A 22,363-nucleotide genomic window follows, 5' to 3' on the forward strand; every position below is an offset into this window, starting at 1 on the left:
GGAAATCATATGCAAACACTTGGAAGGTAATAAAGTGATAGGGAATAGCCAGCATGGGTTTGTGAAGAACAAGTCATGCCAAACTAATCTGATAGCTTTCTTTGATAGGATAACGAGCCTTGTGGATAAGGGAGAAGCGGTGGATGTCATATACCTAGACTTTAGTAAGGCATTTGATACGGTCTCGCATGATATTCTTATTGATAAACTAGGCAAATATAACTTAGATAGGGCCACGATAAGGTGGGTGCATAATTGGCTGGATAACCGTAGTCAGAGAGTTGTTGTTAACGGTTCTAAATCCTGCTGGAAAGGGATAACAAGTGGAGTTCCTCAAGGGTCTGTTTTGGGACCCGTACTGTTCAATATCTTCATCAATGATGTAGATATTGGGATAGAGAGTACGCTTATTAAGTTTGCAGATGATACCAAACTGGGTGGGGTTGCAACTTCTTTGGAGGATAGGGACATAATTCAAAATGACCTTAGCAAGTTAGAGAAATGGTCAGAGGTAAACAGGATGAGGTTTAATAAGGAGAAATGCAAAGTGCTCCACTTAGGAAGGAACAATCAGTTCCATACATACAAGATGGGAAACGACTGTCTAGGAAGGAGCATGGCGGAAAGGGATCTAGGGGTCATAGTGGACCACAAGTTGAATATGAGCCAACAGTGTGATGCTGTTGCAAAAAAAGCAAATATGATTCTAGGTTGTATCAACAGGTGTGTTGTAAGCAAAACTCGTGAAGTCATTCTGCCGCTCTACTCTGCACTAGTTAGGCCTCAGCTGGAGTACTGTGTCCAGTTCTGGGCGCCACATTTCAAGAAAGATGTGGAGAAATTGGAAAGGGTACAGAGAAGAGCGACAAGAATGATTAAAGGTTTAGAGAACATGACCTATGAAGCCAGGCTTCATGAACTGGGCTTGTTTAGTTTGGAAAAAAGAAGATTAAGGGGGGACATGATAGCGGTTTTCAAATATCTAAAAGGGTGTCACAAGGAGGAAGGAGAAAATTTGTTCCTCTTGGTTTCTGAGGACAGGACAAGGAGTAATGGGCTTAAAGTGCAGCAGGGGAGGTTTAGATTGGACATTAGGAAAAAATTCCTAACTGTCAGGGTGGTCAAATATTGGAATAAATTGCCAAGGGAGGTGGTGGAATCTCCCTCTCTGGAGATATTTAAGAACAGGTTAGATAGACATCTGTCAGGGATGGTGTAGACGGAGCTTGATCCTGCCTTGAGGGCGGGGGGCTGGACTCGATGACCTCTCGAGGTCCCTTCCAGTCCTATTATTCTATGATTCTATGATTGATATCCATTGTTCCACCCCAGGGCAATTATTTAAATGAAGCATGTTTTCCAAAACAAAACTAAAAAACTCCCTCCCCCCCAAAAAAAATACAAAAATTAATTTGTGTTAAGGGCCCGAGCAAAGCCAGGTACATTTTCTAGTAGTAAATCATCATATGCAGTCAGGTGAACCACCTCTCTATAACACCTTCCGTTCCATTTGCAACATATAATATCCCCATGATAGCATACTATAGCAATTGCCTACGTGGAAAAGTAGCATTAGGAAAGTTTTCAGTTATTCTCAAGTGTCTTGAATGCACTAAGTGAAAAGGTCAGTAACACTTTGTTGTGTTGTTCTTCATTTTGCATTTCCTTCCATCCATTCTGTTCCTCTTTCTCTCCCTGCTCCCTTGCATATGTTTCTTTGCCATCTGTGTTTTGCCACCTCTCCCATGCACATGCGGTCCAACTGCTTGGTTTCCTTCTCCCACCAGCAACTCCAGTTTGTCTGGTGGTAACTCCTGTTTCCTCCCCTCCTTTTATACAGAATGAGATCCTCATGGGGGTAGCTAGGATCATAGCTCCTTTTTGTTTCCTGAACATGTGTAGAAGCAGATGGAACAAAGAGGAAGAGTCAGTCAAATCATATGACCTATCAGTTCTCAAGGGATCAGTAACAAGTGCACTCCAGACTGCAATTTGAGAAAAAGAGACCTAATAAAATGTCAGGGATTTGCATAAAACCCCATGAACTTGACCTCATTTGTCCGTGCCTTTATTTTCCATGGTAGCTGTCTAGTTTTGCCAGAGGATGAAGTTCACTTAAGAATGTACTCTCAGGCCAGTTCTTCACTAAATGGAGAATTGCTGCTGCCGCAATTGATCTTCCAGAATTTGTTTTGCAGGTCTAGTTAAGACCTGCTAAATCGAACTCAGAGAGTGACCCTGTCGGTAGCCATTACTCCCGCTTCTACGAAGTGTAAGAGAAGCCGACAGGAGCGTTTACTCCCATCAGCCTCCTGCTGTGTGGATGGCAGGGAAGCTCAAAACAAGGTATGTCAACACCAGTTACCCAACTCCAGCTATGTTAATTGTGTATTTTGATTCAACTGTCCCCTTAAGTGTAGACCTGGCCTCAGACCCTTGTTCAATGTCTTGTTCAATGTCTAAAGGACAGAGACAGCCTTTTCTAAGACCTCACTCCAACACTGAGGACTCTGCAGGTGCACCCCTCGTCCTACATGGTTCTCAGTGAAGGATCAGGGACCTAAGGCTTTAGGCCAGGGGTGGGCAAATACCAGCCCACAGGCTTGATCCAGTTCCCCAGGTCTAGCCTCTAGCCATCGCTTTTTTTTTTTTTTTTTAAACATGCACCTCCATAGGCACGGGGAATTGCAGCTCCTGTTAGCCATGAATCACTGTTCCCAGCCAATGAGAGCAACAGGAAGATGATCCCGGGCCAACAGGAGCTGCAATTACCCAGACCTGTGGAGGAGCAGGTAAAGACAGTGGTGGCAGCCTACCAGGAGCTAACCCTAGTGAACCATGGCCATTTTATTGCCCACTCCTGCTTTAGGCCAACAAGAACAAGATGGTTAGATCCTAACCATCTGACTTTTTCCTCAATCTTTTTAAAGGGTTCAAAAGACAGCAATAAGAATGGTTTAAAGTCTGCCCTAGAGTGAGATAGAGTAAAGGAGCTCATTCTAAGTTCTTACGTATCCAAGAGATAGGTAACTTAACTATGGCCTATGAATATCTACTGGAAAGAAGATTTCTGATATTATTGAGCTCTTTAATTTACCAGAAAAAAGGCAAAACAAGATATAATGACTAGAAAATGAACCAAGACAAATTAAAAAGTGCATATTTTTATCGATGACAATAATTAATGACTGAGAAACTTACCTGGGGATTTTCTGGATTCTCTGATATATGGAATCATTAGATAAAGATGTTGTTCTAAAACAGATGATCTAGCTAAACCAGAACACAAGGCTTGATGCCACACTTAGGCTGTGTCTACACTGGCATCCCTTCCGGAAAAGGGATGCTAATGTAGCACTTTGGAATAGGCAAATCTGCGGGGGATTTAAATATCCCCCACGGCATTTGCATTAACATGGCTGCCGCTTTTTTCCGGCTTGGAGATAAGCCGGAGAAAAGCGCCAGTCTAGACATGATTCTCCAGAAAATAAAGCCTTTTCCGGAGGATCTCTTATTCCTACTGTTTGAGGTCCTCTGGCCTGTGTTATGCTGGAAGTCAGAATAGATAAGTGGTTCTCAAACTGCTGTCTGTAGACGACAAGTAATGTGGTTACATGACTATTCTATTATCTGCTACCTAACATCCCTACTCTTCCTTGGTCCTGCACTCTCCCTCCTTGTCAGACTCTGCACCCACCCTCATTCCAGCATCCTCCCTCCTGGCCACACATTGCACCTTCCCTTGCTCCTGCCCTCTCCACCCTGGCCAGACACCCAACCTGCTCCCGCACCTTACCTCCCAACCAGACCTTGCACCCTCACCCCCTCCTGTACCCCACCACCTGCCGAGATCCTGCATCCCCACCCTACTGTACTCTCTAGCAGCCCAGTCCCACATACTGTATCATTTTTTATCCCACTTCAAAGCCTAAGGGGATCCACAAAATCCAACCACCCCGGAATCTCAGAAGAGTTCATCTGGCCTCAGGGAAGCCCTGAACCTCAGCCCTCACTGTCCTTACCCACCCACCACCAATGGGGCTGGAGCGCCACGGGAGTGAGGTGTCTCAGTTGGGAATCACATCATGAGGGCTGTGGGGGAGGAGTTGGAGGAGTTGTTTTCCCTTCTCACTTGTGTGGTCTCCAAATGATTTTTCTGTGGGTCAGCTGACCCCAGACTCATAACAGGTTCCCCACCCCTGCCATAAATAAGGACAATGTTGAAACCTTTTCTGTTGGACAAAAATTAATATTTTACTTTATTTAAAATGAAGTTTGGTAAACTAGCATGAGAAAGTTACAGAACTTAAATCTGTTTAATAATTTTGATTAATATTTCCTTTCTTACTGGTTAAATTAAACTAATCTCCTTAGCTGCAGCACTAGCAAAATGGCTCAGGCATAATTATGTAATTAATGGGGAGTTTCCATTAACAACTGGTGGTCCGTGGAAAGGTTTGCATTGAGCGGGAAATTTGAGAACCATTGGAATAGATGAACATGATGATCCCTTCTGGCCTTAAAAGGTGTAAGACTTTAGTTTTTCCTGGACCATGAGTTCCTATATGGTTTGCACTAACAATTCAATCTTTAATGCTATAAGGAGTCTCAGTATTATATCTGTTACACTATGGAAACAGGAGAGCATGTTGCATCAATGGAGCAGGAGTGTATTATTAACCTTACCTGTATTAAACTCAAAGCACCTTGGCATGGCTGCCCAGTTCAATTTAAAGTGGAAACCTGTTCTGTATCTTTTTCTTACCTTGCATCAGGGAATTCAGCCTTGTTTCTATTGCTCCTGTCATTTCCTCAATGCTCAACTTGGTCCTCCAGGGAGCAGCACACTTTTTGTATGGGACTAAAGAAGAGTTACTCCCTCCAATAAGGAATATTATTTTTTTCTTTTCTTCTCCCATTTCTTGCCCCTTCTTTCTCCAGTCCTTCCCTTCCAACTCTCCCTTTTCCCATGACAGTGCTTCTGATATGGACAGCTAAAAACACTTCTAACATGAAGATGTAAATTCTACCAGCAAGACACATCAAACTTTAACAATCATAAGACTTAGTGCTTACGTAGGAGGTTTACATTTTCAAGGTACAAATGTTAATCAATATATCTTCATAAAGCGCTGCTGTGATGCAGGTATCTCCATTAGCAAATGGGAAACTGAGGTACAGAGAACTTAAATGGCTTTCCTAAGGCCATGCAAGTGGGAGAGCTAAAGAGAACATAGAACATTGATGGGCAAACAAGTTTAGTGAGTGGGCCACATGAATGGCTCTCCATCTCAGTGGGCCGCATGCGATTGGCAGACCCCTCCATTTGTCCCCCTCCCCCCATGTACCTCTCACGCACTGGAGCCCCACACTTACCTGCTCCTCTTCCCTCCCAGCACTTTCAGAGTTCCACAAATCGGCCGATTCCGCCTCCCTCCGACAGCTTGTGAGTCAGCTGGTCACAGCGTTCCAGCTCTGGGAGGGAGGGGGAGAAGTGGTGACAGTGGATTTGTGGCACTCTGAAAGTGCTGGAAGGCAGAGGGGGTAGCACATAAGTGCAGGGCTCCAGGGCCCAAGTATGCAAGTGGCGCATAGGGGAGGGGGAAAGACAGTGTGTCCACAGGTGGAAATCCCCTGAGCGCCCAAGTTTCCCACCACTAACATAGGAATTCCTAGCTTCCAGCCATGAGCATAATCCATCTGAGTAATAATATCTCACTTCTTGGGCCTTTCACGTATAATGCTAGTAGTGCTACAAAAGGTCCTTGCAGAAAAAAGGAGGAGGAGGAGGAGTCTGTCTAATCAAAGTTATATTGCACAATTAGGATGAAAATCCCCCCAATGTACAGCCTATGTACCTGTTCTGTCCTAAAAGTAGGACTTAAGTGGTGCACAAGCATTGATGCCAGTCCTCTTCAGGGGGTAAATTTCAGCCCAATATGTAGTCTTAATTGATGAAAAGTAATGTTTACTTAAAGCTCCACTTAGGTCAGTGTGTGCATTCTCACTGTAGTTCGGATATACCGTTTTGGTGTGAACAGAAAACTGGCACAAGGCCTCTATTTAGAAACAACATTGATCATTGAGGGAAGAAAAAAAAAAGGAAAGAATGACAGAGCAAACCACTATGCAATGGTTGAACAATTCAAAGGTCAATGTAAAAATTAGGGAGGAAGAGGAGACGGAATAGTTAGGAACACATCATTTGACTTCTGAGACAGACACATACACAGGTAGTGATGATCATTTTATGTCAATTAATACCAGGTTATAGTACTCCTTTTCTGCAAGTATTTCTAAGGAGCAGGGTAGTAATGGTTATGGAAGGGAATCTTCTATGCTTTTACCCAACATCAGCAAAATGCCAGCTGTGCTTACTTTTAAAACAGTTAATTTTTTCCATAATGGAAAGCTTTAAGAAAAATAGCACAACCATTCTAATTTCTTAACATCGCCAAGTCATTTTTCTTCTCATTAGTCATCTTCACACACTGTTAGATCACTGACAGTTAAACCTTGATTTACTCAAAACATTAAAAAAAACCCACCTTCCAAAGCCCAGATGCATTCATAGAATCACAGAAGATTAGGGTTGGAAGAGACCTCAGAAGGTCATCAAGTCCTATCCCCTTCTCACAGCAGGACTAATCCCCAATTAAACCGTCCCAACCAGAGTTGTCAAGCCAGATCTTAAAACCTCTGAACATAAAGATTCCACCATCTTCCTAGGTAACTCATTCCAGTGCTTCACCATCGTCCTAATATCCAACCTAGACCTCCCCCACTACAACTTGATTCCATTGCTGTTTGTCATCTGCCACCACTGAGAATAGCCTGGCTCCATCCTCTTTGGGACCCCCCCTCCCCAGGTAGTTGAAGGCAACTATCAAATCCTCCCCTCACTGTTCTCTTCTGCCAACTAAATAAGCTCAGTTCCTTCAGCCTCTCCTCATAAATCATGCACTCCAAACCCCTAATTCTTTTAATTGTCCTCCACTGGATTCTCTCCAATTTGTCCACATCTTTTTCTGTAATGGGGGCCCCCAAAACTGGACGCGGTACTCCAGATGTGGCCTCCTATTAATGCAGCTTAATATGCAGTTAGCCTTCTTGGCAACATGGGCTCACTGATTCATATCCAGATGCTCATCCACTGTAATCCCCAGGTCCTTTTCTGCAGAACTGCTGCTTGGCCAGTCAGTCGCCAGCCTGTAACAATGCTTGGGATTCTTCCATCCTACGTGCAGGACTCTGCACTTGTCCTTGTTGAATCTCATCAAATTTCTTTTGGCCCAATCCTCCAATTTATCTAGCTCACTCAGGACCATGTCCCTACCCTCTAGTGTATCTACTTCTCACTCCCCACAGCTTAGTGTCACAAGACACAGGAAGATCTTCATAGATTTTAAGGCCAGAAAGGACCATTACTATCTGGTCTCATGCACAATACAGGCCAAAGAACTTCACCCAATAATTTCAAGATCATGACTTCCAATAGACAAACATTTCCAGTTCTAGTTCTCTCTGAGTAAAACTCAGCCCTGTGCAAAGTGTTTGGGAAAAGGTCTGTTTAGCACTTAAGATGCCTACATTACATGCTAAGGCAGCTGACAGGAAGAAAAAATATATTTGAAAGCAACCAAGCATTTAATGAGCCTCAGGGTTACCCATGAAACATAAAAATCACGTGGTTCATGAGCTACAAAAGTTATTTTCAGTACACACGGTGTCAAAAGATCATGATGATGTTGGTAACATAAAATTTTTTACAGGGATAAAGTATAAGTAGAAAACAGTTCTAGGATGAATGAGAAAGAAACTGGTCTTCATCAAGTTAGAAATCCAGCCTTGATTTAAAGCTTTCTAAAAGTTGCTTTCTAGTTCAACCACAAGTTATCTGGCTTTATGCAGAAAACACTAGGGCTATGTCTACACTGCACCCGTTTGACGCAAGAAATATGCAAATGAGGCAAAACATGGAATATTGCCGTGCCTCATTTGCATAATTAATGAGGCTCCATTTTTGCACAAGAGGCCTTTGTGCAAAAAGGAGCCGTCTACTTGGCTCCTTTTTGCGCAAAAAAACCCCTCTTGAGCAAGAGCCGTTCTTCCTGAAAAAAAAGTGGAAGAATGGCTCTTGCGCAAAAATGGAGTCTCAATTATGCAAATGAGGCATGGCGATATTCCACACTTTGCCTCATTTGCGTATTTTTTGCACAAAATGGGCGCAGTGTAGACATAACCTGGGTGAACGTCTACAGCCTGTTATGCAAAATGGTAAAGTAGTTGACAGTATTCCCCTGTAGTCTTAAAAATATCTACGAATCTGAGGCCCACAAAATTAATTCTGACTCAGCCATGAATCTTAATCTCTCTTTATATTTTAATATTACTAAAATTCCAAGAGTCTGGTGATAGATTGGCGAAACTTCCAAAGCCATTTTAATAGTGAATTTTCATTTCATAGAGTACAGTAACAGGTGAATAACTAATAGTGGAATACCTGCAACAAAAAGTCTTTGCTGCCATCTACTGGATTTTGTTTTTCTCTTAGTATCGTAAAAGGAAAATTAACTACAGAAGTGGTCTCTAACCTTTTTAAGCATAAGATCTCTCTTTGAATTTAAGTCAGTCCAGGATCTCTCCCAAACCCAAATACCTCTGCCTCGCCCCTTCTCCAAGGCCGTGCCCTTACCCTACCCCTTTGCCAAGACCCCGTCCTCCTCACTCTTTGAAGATGGAGTACAAGAGGGAGACAAAGTGACATCAGCGCCTCCCTGCCTGTTTCCTCCCCACCCTGCACAACAAGCAGGAGGCTCCCGCGGGGCGGGGGGAGGCAGCTCTGAGGCTCTGGGCAGAAGAATCAGGGCAGTGCAGGGAGGAACAGCTGAATTGCTGGCACTAGATAGCCTCCCGGCCAAACCAGTCAAGATCACCTGTCAGAGGCTCCAAGATCTACCAGTAGATCCTGATCTATTGGTTGGTGACCACTGAACTACAATATTTAGTTATTTTCAATTTACAGAAAAAACAAAAGCATCTGACACAAAAACAAAGCATAGATTTGCCTCACTAGTTATTGCTATTTTTCTTTCACTATACCTAACTCTCCTTTCACCTGGAGTAAAATTTACCACTAGAAAATTCAACAGCATAGATTCATCAATTCCATAATTCCTGAGATAGTGATAGCATATTTTTAGAAAGACAAAAGACTTCAAGTGAAGAAGCCACTGCAACCCCTGATAAATTGTTCCAGTGATTAATTATTCTCATTATTAAAAAGTTGCACCTTATTTCTAATTTTGAATTTGTCTAGCTTCAGCTTCCAACCATTAAATCTTGTTTTACCTTTTTCTGTTATAATGAAGAGAATTCTACAGTCAAAAATCTCTTGTATAGTCAGCAGGGCTGACAGCCACTGCAGGCCACCGGGCAAGATGTGGAGGGGGCATGACTTTGCACCCCCCGGAAAGGGCAGGAACGAGGGCGGAAGGGGTGGAGCCAAGGGCAGTCAGCCCTTAGCGCCACCCAGACCATAGTGCACTCCTTCCCCCAGCCCTCAAAGCCATGCAGAGCAGTGCCTCATTGGCAATTCAATTGGTAGTAGCAGCAACTGGGAGCTCTGGGCCCTTTTGAATCTCAGGGCTCCAGATGAATTGTCCTCTTTTCATCCTCCAGATGAATTGTCCTCATCAGCAGGCCTGTAGAGAGTAACCAAGTCAATTCTCTGCAATCAGTACTCGTGGTGAGGAAAGAAGTGTTGAAGTCATTTTTATTTAATACATGTAAAAATAATACTTTAGGAACACGTGAACTTGACTTCAAAAAGTATAATTAAACTGGTAAACTTCCATAACATGCTGGTTTTCTTATCTATCGACTGCAAAGGCTTATCTTCAGAAAGGCATTTAATTAAGATAAGCCTACTCTTTTTGTTTGAAATGAATAAAACATTTTTTTTAAATTAACAACATGATTTTAATATTTCACTACCCATTCCTAGGAAAAACAGATTTTGAACTTTTCAGAAACCTAACAAAGCAGGCAATTCAAACTTGCATTATGTAAGCCCGTGCAATGAATCTCCATGTAATAATTATAAAATATTTACAGCAGCAAGATAGAATTACATATCTTACAGAACACAAATAATATGCATTTCCAGTCCTCCAAAGCATCTGTAAAACAGACAAATAAAGACGACAGGATATAAGACGACAACATGGATCTTTGTGTTATCAATGATAATATGATGGGCAATGAGATTTCCTGATATTAAAAGAAGGATTTAAAAGGGGGCCAGAGCACATGTTGATGGGGTCACTTATCTAAAGAAATAGGGAGCACCTTATCTCAGTTACCCTGATATTAAAAGTTTCCTTTGATAAAAGGAGCGGAATTCTAGATTTGGTGGCTCTACTAAACTTGTGCATGCTACTGATTAGAGGCAAACCCTGGTTTGGTAACAAAAAAGAGAGTCTGTTAGCAAACAATTCCTAGAAGCTAACCACTAACTGCCTGGGGTTAGGAAGAAATTTCTCCTGTGGACATGTTAGTCCATCACAAGGATTCCTGCAGCTTCTCGGGAAACATCTGGTAGTGACCAGTGTTCCTTCTAAGCTGCGGGGCAGCACAGCTTCACAGGCTCGCGGGTCCACTGCAGACTGAAGCTGCTTCGCAGCAGCCTCACCTAACCTCCCCCCATGCCTTGCTGCCTCTCATGGAGGAAGCAGGGGCAAAGGGTAGGTGGCACAGTGGAGCCAGTGTTGGGGGGAACCAGCTATTAAGCTGGTTCCCCACAGCACCGGCTCTTGTTCCCCTCCCCTTTCTGACTCTGGTACAGAAGCAGCAAGGCGGGGGGGCGGAATGTGAGTAGTCAACAAGATTAACCAATAAGCCTAGGCTTACCATTTAACCATATAGTTGACTTCTGTAGAATGAGCACTGGTCGTGAACAGGGATGTCAGGTTTAATACAAATTCATCTCTCTAAATGCTGTACTGAGACATGGTGAAGTTGTATTCTCCACTAGGAACAGTGGGGTATCTTACTTGCAGTTTACTCCCCAGAGACAATGACTCTTGAGAATGTTAATTTGGACAAGAGCTCCCTCTTGTGTTCCAGTAAATGTAGTTTCTCGTGCATCTGATGAAGTGTATTGTAACTCATAGAAGCTTATGCCATAAGTTTTTTTAAATTGTTAGGTGCTGCTGTACTTCTTGTTGTTTTCAAATTTTTAAATACAGTGGAACCTCAGAGTTTTCAACAATTGTTTACAATCGAACACTGACTTAATATAGTTTTGAAACTTTACTACGAAGAAGAAAAATGCTGCTTTTAACTCTCTTAAATGGAACAAGTACCAAAACAGTTTCCTTACCTTGTCAAATCTTTTTTTTAAACTTTCCCTATATTTTGTTTAGTAGTTTATGTTTAACACAGTAATTATTTTGTATGTATGTGTGGTCCTTCTGCTGCCTGACTATGCTACCAATTCCAAAGGAGACATGTGATTGACCAGTCAGTTTGTAACTTTGAGATTCTACTGTAAATAGGAAACAGTGTTATAATATTATTCAGTCTCAGAGGGGTAGCCGTGTTAGTCTCTAAGGTGCCACAAGACTACACATTGTTTTTAAAGTTACAGACTAATACAAATATGATGAGTGGAACTCATTATCTGATGAAGTGGGTTTTGCCCACGAAAGCTCACAATACTATATATTTGCAGGGCTCGACAAATAATGCAATCTACTTGACCATGGTGAGTAGATTGCAACCCAGAAGAGCCGGGTTCAGGTGATCTGCGCATGCGCAGATCGCCAGACAGCGCAGCTGGCAAGCGGTGCTCGCCGCAGATTCGGCGAGCCCTGTATATTTGTATTAGTCCCTAAGGTGCCACAAGACTACACATTGTTTTTATAATATTACTGGCAAGCGTCAAGGAGAACTAACCTGCATAGACCACAGAAATAAGTACATAACTGTGTGTAGCTGAAAACCGGGTAATGTATTTATTTTTAACTCTAAGTTTGTGTTTATTCACATTATGGTGCACAGTACATATGCATGGTAGACCAGCAACACTTAAAAATCATTAATCTTGCAACTTTAACGATAGGCAGAGTTCACCACACTACCGATAGTTACGCATGCCTATCACTTCCCATCATTGTTTACAGTTGTTCATAAAAGGTCTTGTTTACAGTTGTTCATAAAACTTTGCCAAACTTTAATCATTTGGGCCAAAATTTGCTAGAAGTTTGTGTTTCAGGTTGCTTTTCTTTTTAAAGTTTCAGCACAAATGGTGCAGTCATTTCCAAAAACACATTTAGAGAAACACAGAATTTTTACCCCACTGATTTCTGACAACTTTTAGCATTTCCACAGTTTAGGGCAGGAATATGGCATTTGGCAGAAGGAGGATCCTTGAGCTTCAAAAAGTGATTTTTGCTGTCTCCATGAAATTCCATCTAGATTTGGTCAGGTGATGAAATCTCAATTTACAAATGCTCTATGGAGCTATTTAGAAGCTTGCTGGTAAAATCCCCAAACATTATATCTGCACAAATCATGATGCCCAATCTACTGCTCTCCCATTTGCAATCAATATGCTCCCCAACACTGCACAGCTTGAGCTCCAGATGCAATACAGCAATAGTAGCTGCCCTATTTTACTAAGATAGCAATTCTCAACCTATTGACCGCTGTGGGCAACATGTGCAGTTCTCTGTGTGTTATGTTGACCATATCCACACAATAGCTATACAGCGTATATGGTTCTGAGAATGTCACATTGTTGGGCCACAAGCAGCTGATGGGTTGAAAACCACCAATGCTCGGTTGGAAGCCTAGATTACACCAATAATTCTTGTCTCCTCTGTTCTACTCGCTGTAAGTAATTTTGAGTACTTCACCGTTCCTTAGTATTGAACAAGGCCTTCACAACTGCCATGGAAGTCAGACAAGCGTATTTATCTCAGTAAGATTAAGATTGCTGGCACACGATCACTTCTGGCAAAGCTGGGTATAGACTCAGGTCTTCAATCTGCAGACCCAAGTCAGGCCAAATACAGTACACTACTATCAAGATATTTAGTCGAGATTTGAGTCAGGTTTGCACCAGTGACCTACACTGATTTTAATATCATTAGAAAATCTGACTTAGTGTGTAAATATTTCATGTAAATGCGCTGCAGTGCTTTCTACCTACATATGAACATGCTGAATTTAAGGAAAAAATGGTTAAGAAACAGGAAACAGCAGTTAAGCAATAGTTGTAGGGAACAATATCTTCTCAGAGTACAGTGAGGTTAACAATAGCTCATATAATTGGGACCAGTGTTAAGACAATGTCAAATAAAAAAAATGAAGTGAATTCTACTTTCAGTTACGCTGATGTAAACACAAAGTAAATCCATTTACATGAACAGAATTACTCTAGATTTATGCTGACATAAATGACAGAAGAGTCTGAATCCATCACTTTAAAAAGTAAGCTTCTTCATCTGACACTCCAACATAATAGAGAGACAAAGCGAGTGAGATGATACGTTTTATTGAACCAATTTCTATTGGTGAAAGAGACAAGCTTTTGAACTACACAGAGCTCTTCCTTAGGTCTGCTCTGTGTAGCTCAAAAGCTTGTCTCTTTCACCCACAGATGTTGGTCTAATAAAAGGTATTACCTTACCCACCTTGTCTCTCTAATATCCCGGGGCTGACACGGTTATAACACTGCATACTCAAAACATATTACAGGTTGGACCTCCTTGGTCTGGCACCCTCGGGACCTCACTGGTCTCGAATGAGGGAATTTGCCAGATCAGGGGAGGTCCCCTGCCACCAGCCTCCCAGGATATTGCCCCTCTCTCTGGCTGGCTCTGCTCCAGCTCCACTGCAACTGCTTCTACGGGGCTTGGACTAGGCAAACTGCCGCCAGCTGGCTGGACTCTCCAGGGATGGAGCTCCCCAGCTGCTGCAGCCCCGCTTCTGCCCCTCCTAGCCGAGGTTTCTCAGGGACAGGGTTCCACGGATGACCTGCTTCTGTCCTGCCCGGGGCTTCCCAGGGTCTAGGCTACTCTGCTCTGCCAGGGCTTCCCGGGGACAGGACTCACCAACTGCTGGCTGCCTCTCTGCTGTCCCCACACAGCCAGGGGTCTCCAGGAACAGGGCTCTGCAACTGCCCTTCTGCTTCCACACCAGGATGGGGCTTTGCAGGGATGGAGTTCGCTGGTCCCACTGCTGCCCTGCCTAGCTGGGGCTCTCCGGGGACAGAGCTCACCGGTCTGATGGTGAGGCTGCCCTCCACTGGACTTCCTGACTGGCTCACATTCCTGGGCACCAGGGCCCTCCTAGTCCAGCAACATCTATGATCCTGCCAGACCGCGGATGTTTCCGGACCAGAAAGTCCAAGATTTAAAAGGTTCAATCTGTACATTATTAAAATAGAAATATATTTTTAAGATTTATGTAGTTTCCATTTGCATAGCACTAAGCCAAAGCGATGAAAATACCCTAGACTAGTTAGCTTCATGCTTACTCCTAATTTGTTTCTAGAAAATTTCACTTCCAGATACTCTAACTACTAAGGCCACAATTGAGCCAAGCAGTTGAACATGCACTCAACTTTAAATGCTTGTGGGTCCACTATCTTCACTGGATGCTTAAAACTTTGCCCATGTTTAAGTATGTCGCTGGACTGGGGCTAGAGTCCATATGACAGCACTTTGACTGCACCAAGGAAAAAGTGGAATGACTATACAGTTTTCCATTTTATTTGTGTGGGTCTTTTACACAGCAACAGATGAGCAAAAAGAACATTGAAAACAAAAGAGTAGGGATGTAAAAACACCCAAAAATACTTGACCAGTTAAATGTTTTGATTAACTGGTTAACTTCCGCACATGGGGAGCTGCTCCAGACCACCAGCCTCAGGAGGTTACTCAGGCCACGTCCTCCGTGGCTGTGGGCACGGTCCAGCTGGCCAGGTCAGTTAACCGGTAACTTTGTAAGCAGGCCAATAAGCTGCCTGCTTGCTGGGTAACCTCTTACATCCCTAAAAGAGAGGGAGGGAAATGTGGCTTTCGAATGATAACAAGTCAGGAGGACCAATGTGGCTATAGAATCTGATACTACTTTTAGCTTTCTTTCACACACAACACACTAGATTTCAACCTGATGAATATCAATATTCAGTATGATGGAAACTTATTTTTCCAAGTCTAAATATGTGGTCTGAACTAGCTGACAAGGGCTGTCTATTTTGTCTCTTTAACAATACCAAAGACACTGTCGGTGCTATACACCAAATCTGTCAACACACACACACACACACACACACACACACACACACACACACACACACACACACACACACACACACACACACTCTTTAATCACAGAAGCAGATTCACTGAACTCAACTGAACTATTCACATAAACAGAAGGTTTGCAAAATCGAGTGCTTTAATATTATTCTTTACTTGTGTGAGAGTAGTCCTATTCAGGCTTGGTTCCCCCCATTTTTAGGCACAACACAACTTCACAAATGGCAATACATACCCTTAATAATTAATAATAGTGAGCTGTTTCCTCTCAATAAACATTTATGTAAGATTGAAAGAAAGTTCAGATGGAGTTAAATGCTCTGGAAGACTGAGAAGCAGAATGGCTAATAAACATGGATCATGAAGAGGGAATGGTGAGAATTTGGGATATGCCGGGCTGCAGCAGCTAGAAGAAAAAGGTAACTTTTCCCAACTCCAGGGCTGTGGCTGCTGGAGAGAGACAGCCCTCCTTCTCAGCCTCATTTCTGCAGTGGGAGAGAAACCCTCCCTCCTTCCCAGCTCAGAATTAATAAGTTAATAATAATTAAGATTGTTTTATCCAAAGCACTTTACAATAGTTAGCTAACATTTGAAACATTTGGAAAGATCATTAAGCAGTCCACCAAGACCCTTGGCAATTTTCAAGTAGTCCATGAAAAATAAAAGTTTGAGAACCGCTGGTCTAGTCTAAAACTTTCAAGTGTTTGCCCTTTAAAGTTACAACTCAACACCAGTTAATTCTGAACAACACAATCGTTGTTATTAAGGAGACTTTACTGAAGACAGAATCTGAAGGACAGATTTTGTAAAGAGCCTTTAAAAGGGAATAAAGTAAACTATGGCCCATTAGCTATCCACAGCAGTGCAGATATTTGTGCTGACCAGTAGCAATGTTATCTTGTTTCATGAACCTGTGCTATCTCAAAAGCTAAGCAGATGTGGGCTCAATCAGTATTTGGATAGGAGATGCCTAAAAGGAAATGTAGGTGGTAACGAAAGTAGCAATTTCAGTTCAGCAGGTGGCAATGTCCCTTTTAAATCAAAATCCAAGTGATACCACAATATGGGATTAGACCACTCTGTACTGTTCAGGTTCCATCCTTTGGGTGAGAAATCAAACCAAAGCTCTGACCCCGCATGATCATGAAAGAAACAGTGGCATCCAGTGTAAGAGTAAGCATGTTAATTCAGATGTTCTGGATGAAATTCCAAACTCCGGTAACTATATTCTACCAGCTAGAAACTCTTCTGCTGTTCCAATCAGATATGGTACTTTACATTATTTTTCTACCTAACTAAATTGTTGTGTGGTTATTGTGTGCTGTTAAGCAACAGCCGTGATGCACCCAAAGAATGACTTCATTTCAGTGGTGGGATAAGCAATTCCTACATCTCTTATCTACCTCAAGATGTGAGACAGACTAATTTGGGAGGTGCTTTAGGTCCTCTGAAGACAGGAAAAAATAAAGTGCCAGATTAGTACAATCCATCTTGTCAGTGCACACTCCCTAGTCTGGTACCTTTTCCTATCAGCAGCTTTCTTGTACCATGATCCAACAAGCAGCTACACGTCCATTTCATTCAACATAAGGTCACTATTATCTATTTATATACCTGCTAACTCCTCTTCATGCACTGTGGTTACCATAGCTCCCACACCCAGCGTGGAAAAGGCTCTTTTTGTTCGTGTGGATTTTTTCCAAAAAGCCATGGCAGGTCAAGGGTTTGGACCATTACACAGGCATTTGGGAGGGGAGGCTGGTTTCATTCCATTTTGTTTTGTAACAACATTGCTGACACCTTGCCCTCTCCTTCTCCTGGCTAGTTACATTTTGTTTTTTATTCCACTTGAAAAGTGACTTTACAGCTATTTCAGAACTTCTATTCGTGAGAAAATAAAAAATGGAACATGGAAAAAAAGAAAAAGGAACAATGCTGTCTGGTTTCTGGTACATTCAGTGGGAAAGAAGAGAGAACATTGAAAATGCAACTAACAAGCGTTAAAAAAAAGTTCAGAATGTTAATCTGCAGTAATTGACACTAGTTGCTGGGGGGGAAGGGGAATTAGGGATATAAAAACGTCCTAAAATAGTTAACTGATTAAAAGTTTTGTTTAACCGGTCAATTGCTGCGAGTAGGGGAGCATGTCAAAGCATTTTACAAAGGAGAGCAGTGTCATTAGCCCCATGTCACAGGTAAGGATGCTGCAACACACAGAATTGACATGACTTCCCCAAGATCATCTAGTAGGTCAGCAGTAGACCCAGGAATGGAGCTCCTGAGTCCCAGTCCAGAATTTTTCATATAATTCATATTTCACATTGTGCAGCCTAAGGGCAGTTTAACTTGTGCTGGCAATAACTGACCACTAGGGGGAAAAACAACAGTGGGTCTGATAGCACTTTATAGACTAACAAAACATGACCCCTTAGGGGTCATTCTGAGTTTCTGGGATTGCTGGAAGGCAGTGCTCTCAGACATGCTCCCTCATACCCCAATATGCCCCTAAGCTGGGGGGAGATGGAGTGATACAAGGAGTAAGTCGATATAGGGCTGGTTGTCTCTGTTTTACTCCAGCTACAGATTCCCATACACAAGGAATAATTTTTTAATCAGTTTACGATTTTTTGGATCAGTGTCTCTTCCCCCTTCCCTCCCCCAATACACACAATTTCTGCACTACTAAATCTACAAAGCTGCAGAATAGTCAACACAGATATTTAATTGGCCTTCTGTGGTACAAAAACTAGAGCATTATTTTCTTGCTATTTGTATTTCCATTCAGTTTATATTTCAAGACAGGGAAGTGAATTAAATGGTAACCTCCTAAAGTAGACATGACTGGAGAAGCTGCTACTGTGTAAAGAAAGCACATTTTTATTGCTTCCAGGCCCTCATATGCATGTTTAAGATTGTCTAAAAGGTTCAAAAGTGATAAAAAACAATGTAATGTACTCAAAACAATTACTTACTGCAATTTTCCACAAGGTCAAGAGCAACACTTGTAGCAATATCCATGCCAGTGTTAATGTAAGACTGACAATTTTTCAGAGACGATAGAGAAGAATCCACACAGTTGAACGAGATCACTGAACCCCCAGGCATCTTGAAATAATTGCCTTGGAAATAAAAGAAAAGTGGGTTTAGAAATAAATCATTTGGAAAAATAAATAGAAATACAAACATCCAACCAAGTCCCAACATCTCTAATCACACACTGGGGCTGTGTCTAGACTGGCAAGTTTTTCCGCAAAATCATCTGCTTTTGCGGAAAAACTTGCCAGCTGTCTACACTTGCTGTTTGAATTTCCGCAAGAACACTGATGATGTCATGTAAGATCGTCAGTGTTCTTGCAGAAATACTGTGCTGCTCCCATTCGGGTAAAAGCCCTCTTGTGCAAATCATTTGCGCAAGACGGCCAGTGTAAACAGCATAGTACTGTTTTCCGCAAAAAAGCCCCGATCGCGAAAATGGCGATCAGGGCTTTTTTGCAGAAAACCACGTCTAGATTGGCCACGGACGCTTTTCCGCAAAAAGTGCTTTTGAGGAAAAGCATCCTGCTAATCTAGACGCGCTTTTCCGAAAATGCTTTTAATGGAAAACTTTTCCGTTAAAAGCATTTCCGGAAAATCATGCCAGTGTAGACGTAGCCAGGCTGAAGAGCAGGGGTGAAATCCTGGAAGCTTTGTCCATGACTCCACTGAGCCAGGATTTCACCCAGGCACACCCAACATCCTTGGTGCAATGCCCAATAGTACTGAACTGCAGAAAATGGCTTGAGGCTTTCACATTCTCATTCACAGTTTCACTAAAGATAAAATGCCCACTGATTATAAGGACTGTTTTGACAGGGTTTCTGACAGATCTTCTGCTCCGTCAATAATGATAAACTTTTGGGGGGTGGGGGTGGGGGTGCGCGTGCGCGCTCCACCATCTACCATATTAAACATGTACAATGAGTCAACACAACAGACTCTGAGAGAGCCCCCAGAGACCACAACTCAGATAAGGATCAAAACCACAAGGCCAGGTTTATTACCAAGTGAAGTACAGTAATAGTTGTCAGCAAACAGGTTCACCACTGCAGCATTATGCATATGTGCAACTTGACAATGGACTAAATCAGTCAATACTATGGATCCAGCATTGTCCCCTAGGTCAGCGAATAACCACTCTTTGGGATACACTTTTATATACAAGTACAAACAAATTATACATTATTCCTGACGAATCAGGTAGCCACCCTCTTACATTACCTAGATCCACCCATTGCCTTGTACATAGGTGTTCAGTCAGGATCTCCTATGCTGTCAGTTTAGACCCATCTTGAACCCGGGTTGGTATGGTCCTGTTATCTGCATGGTGTGTGTTAGTACCAAGATATTTTTTAACAAGGTGCTCTATTATGACCTCTCTGTAATGTGCTTCCAGCCTGTGCCTAGTACCTTTGAGGTATGAGTGTTTCTGTAATATCAGCCCTGTTCTTGTCAACTTCTGTGAGCAGGGCGTGCCTCTTGCTCACAGCTTAACTCTATATTAGCAAAGACTTGACCATTGCTGTCTAGGCCTCGGGCCTCATACCCTGCTTGTAACACATGGGCTTATATTTAAGACGCTCATCTTACTACAGTCCTCAGAAGAAACAATGTTCACTAAGGCTACGTCTAGACTGCAAGCCTCTTTCGAAAAAGAGCATCTAGACTGCAAGCAGTACTTTCGAAAAATCAAGCCGCTTTTTCGAAAGAAAGCACCCAGGCAGTCTGGATGCTCTCTTTCGAAAAAGCCCTGTTTGCATTCAAGAACGCCTTTTTTCGAAAGAGCACTTTCGAAAAAAGGCGTTCTTCCTCGTGAAATAAGGTTTTCCGCCGTTGAAAGAAAAGCCGCATTCTTTCGATTTAACTTCGAAAGAACGCGGCTGTAGACTAGACGCAGGTGAAGTTTTTTCGAAAAAAGCCTACTTTTTTCGAAAAAACCCTAGAGTCTGGACACAGCCTTACAGAGACCATCAAAGGAAACACCTCAGTCCCAAGAGTACAATACCCAACTCCTACACTGACAAAAGAGTGATATGACTATATTACCAAAGTGGTCACAAAAATAACATTCAATGCCAGTAACACACTGGGGCTGATAACAGAGTCATACAAAAGTAACATCTAGTTTTTGTCACTGCACTATAAAATCTGGATTTGTTCTTGGAGGATGATCCCTCCTACACATTGTATGTATTTTGATGCATACACATAAGGGGATTAGGGATGTAAGCAACTAGTCAACTACCCAATAAGCATTGGCTTATCAGGTAGTTGAGTCAACTAGTCCCTCCCCCCATTTTGCTGCCTCTATATCAGAGGCAGCAAGGGAGAGAACAGGAGCCAGTGCTGGGAAGAGCTCTTAAAATCTGGTTCCCCCCCAGGACCATCTCCACAGAGGGGGAAAGGCTCGGCAGGAGAGGCTCGCACAGTGGGAAACGGCGTGAGTGAGGACTATGACTGTTGTGCCTCTGCCTTTGAAACGTAGCACGAGCCCCGCCGCTCTTTCTACATTTCAAAGGCAGAGGCGGTGCAGCGGAAACCAGGGCGAGCAGGGACTCAAGCAGATTACTCAATTAGCTCATTAGTCAAAATTTAACAACCCTAAAGGGGACTGAATAAAGGTTAAATGGACACCAAAATTCTGACATTTCCTAACCTAAATACTGAGCGCTTGACCTTGCAATCTTAATAATATTCTTTTAGCAGTTTTTCATGTACATTACAATTGTATGTATTTAAAAATCTACTCCAGTGGTTCTCAAACTTATTTTCACAGACCACTTGAAAATTGCTGAGGGATCTCAGCAGACTACAAAATGATCTTTCTAAATGTTTGTACTGTTAACTAACTATTGTAAAGCGCTTTGGATAAAAGTGCTCTATAAAAAACCCAAAAAACTTTAATACGCTATTTCTGGTCTACAAATAAAAGCACACAACTCGTTTTAATATCAGTACTCAAAAAACTCACAGTGGACTCACTGAGTTTTTATAAATGCTCGGGCACATTAATGCATGGCTTGGAGTCTGCAGACAGAGCCCTGTTTCAAAGAGCTTGCAAATAAAGTCTTTACACTGCAAAATACCTAGCAGAATTCCCTACCAAACCTAGTGCTGTTCTCTACTTAAGTGTCAATAAGAGTACTCTGAAGAGCTAGAACTATACCAGATAACAAAGATCTGTCCTTAATACGGGGGTTCTCAAACTCTGTGATACCGCTACCCCCCTCTAAGTTGCTCACGACCACCCGGGAGGTTGGGACCCACAGTTTGAGAAATGCAGCCTTAATGGTTTCCATTCCTTTCCCACAAAATAATAGAAATCACTTGTCTGGACACGTGACTTCCATTAAGTTTTAGCGGTAGTTTGGGGAGAGATGTCTCTCCCCCTCGACTGCAGCTATAGAGCTGGAGCTGGGAAAGGAGCAGATATCTCTTCCCCCTCCTAATCTCAGTAGCCAGCGAGGACTGCAAAGGAAGGAGGTTTCTCTCTCTGTCCCCCGCCATGACAGCCCCCAAGTTGGGGTTGGGAAAAAGGGCCATCTCTCCCAAGCAGCTGCAGCCCTGAAACTGGGGGAAATTGCCTCTCTCTCACCGGCACAGCCCAAATTCCCAACATCCCCTCTTTGCAACCCACTACCCTCTCCCACATAGCCATTGTTCCCCCCAAGGCCACCACCTCATCTTACAAGTGCATCACTTTCTGAGTCCAGGCACTTAATTAGTGGAGCCATGCCCATGTAGCCTCACTAATTAGGTGGGTGGCCCTTCATTATTCCCAGTGTGGCAGCACACCTTAGCTTAGAGGGAATTATCTCTGGACTACCTGAATGGAGCTCCTGGGCAGCTAGTGATCCACAGACCACAGTTGGAGAATCTCTGCTCTAATCTTTTGAAAACTGCTTGTTTTATTAGATTGTAGGATGTTAGGGCAGGCAGGGATTGGCTCTTTCTCTGTGTTTACACAATACATAGCATAATACATCTGTGGATGC

The 22,363-nt window shown here is 42.7% G+C and overlaps 1 protein-coding gene across 1 annotated transcript in view; it reads right to left on the bottom strand.

Moving 5' to 3' along the window:
* The window catches only part of NSMCE2 (NSE2 SUMO ligase component of SMC5/6 complex), a 176,066-nt gene that overhangs the window by 149,414 nt on the left and 4,289 nt on the right, over positions 1–22,363 (bottom strand). Inside the window, exon 2 of the mRNA XM_075920152.1 lies at positions 18,305–18,451. Coding sequence (XP_075776267.1) covers positions 18,305–18,437 — 133 coding nt within the window. The 5' untranslated portion in view covers positions 18,438–18,451. The remainder of the gene's footprint in view (positions 1–18,304; positions 18,452–22,363) is intronic.

This window comes from Pelodiscus sinensis, chromosome 2 (genome assembly GCF_049634645.1).
Source record: "Pelodiscus sinensis isolate JC-2024 chromosome 2, ASM4963464v1, whole genome shotgun sequence".
NCBI classification, from domain to species: Eukaryota; Metazoa; Chordata; order Testudines; family Trionychidae; genus Pelodiscus; species Pelodiscus sinensis.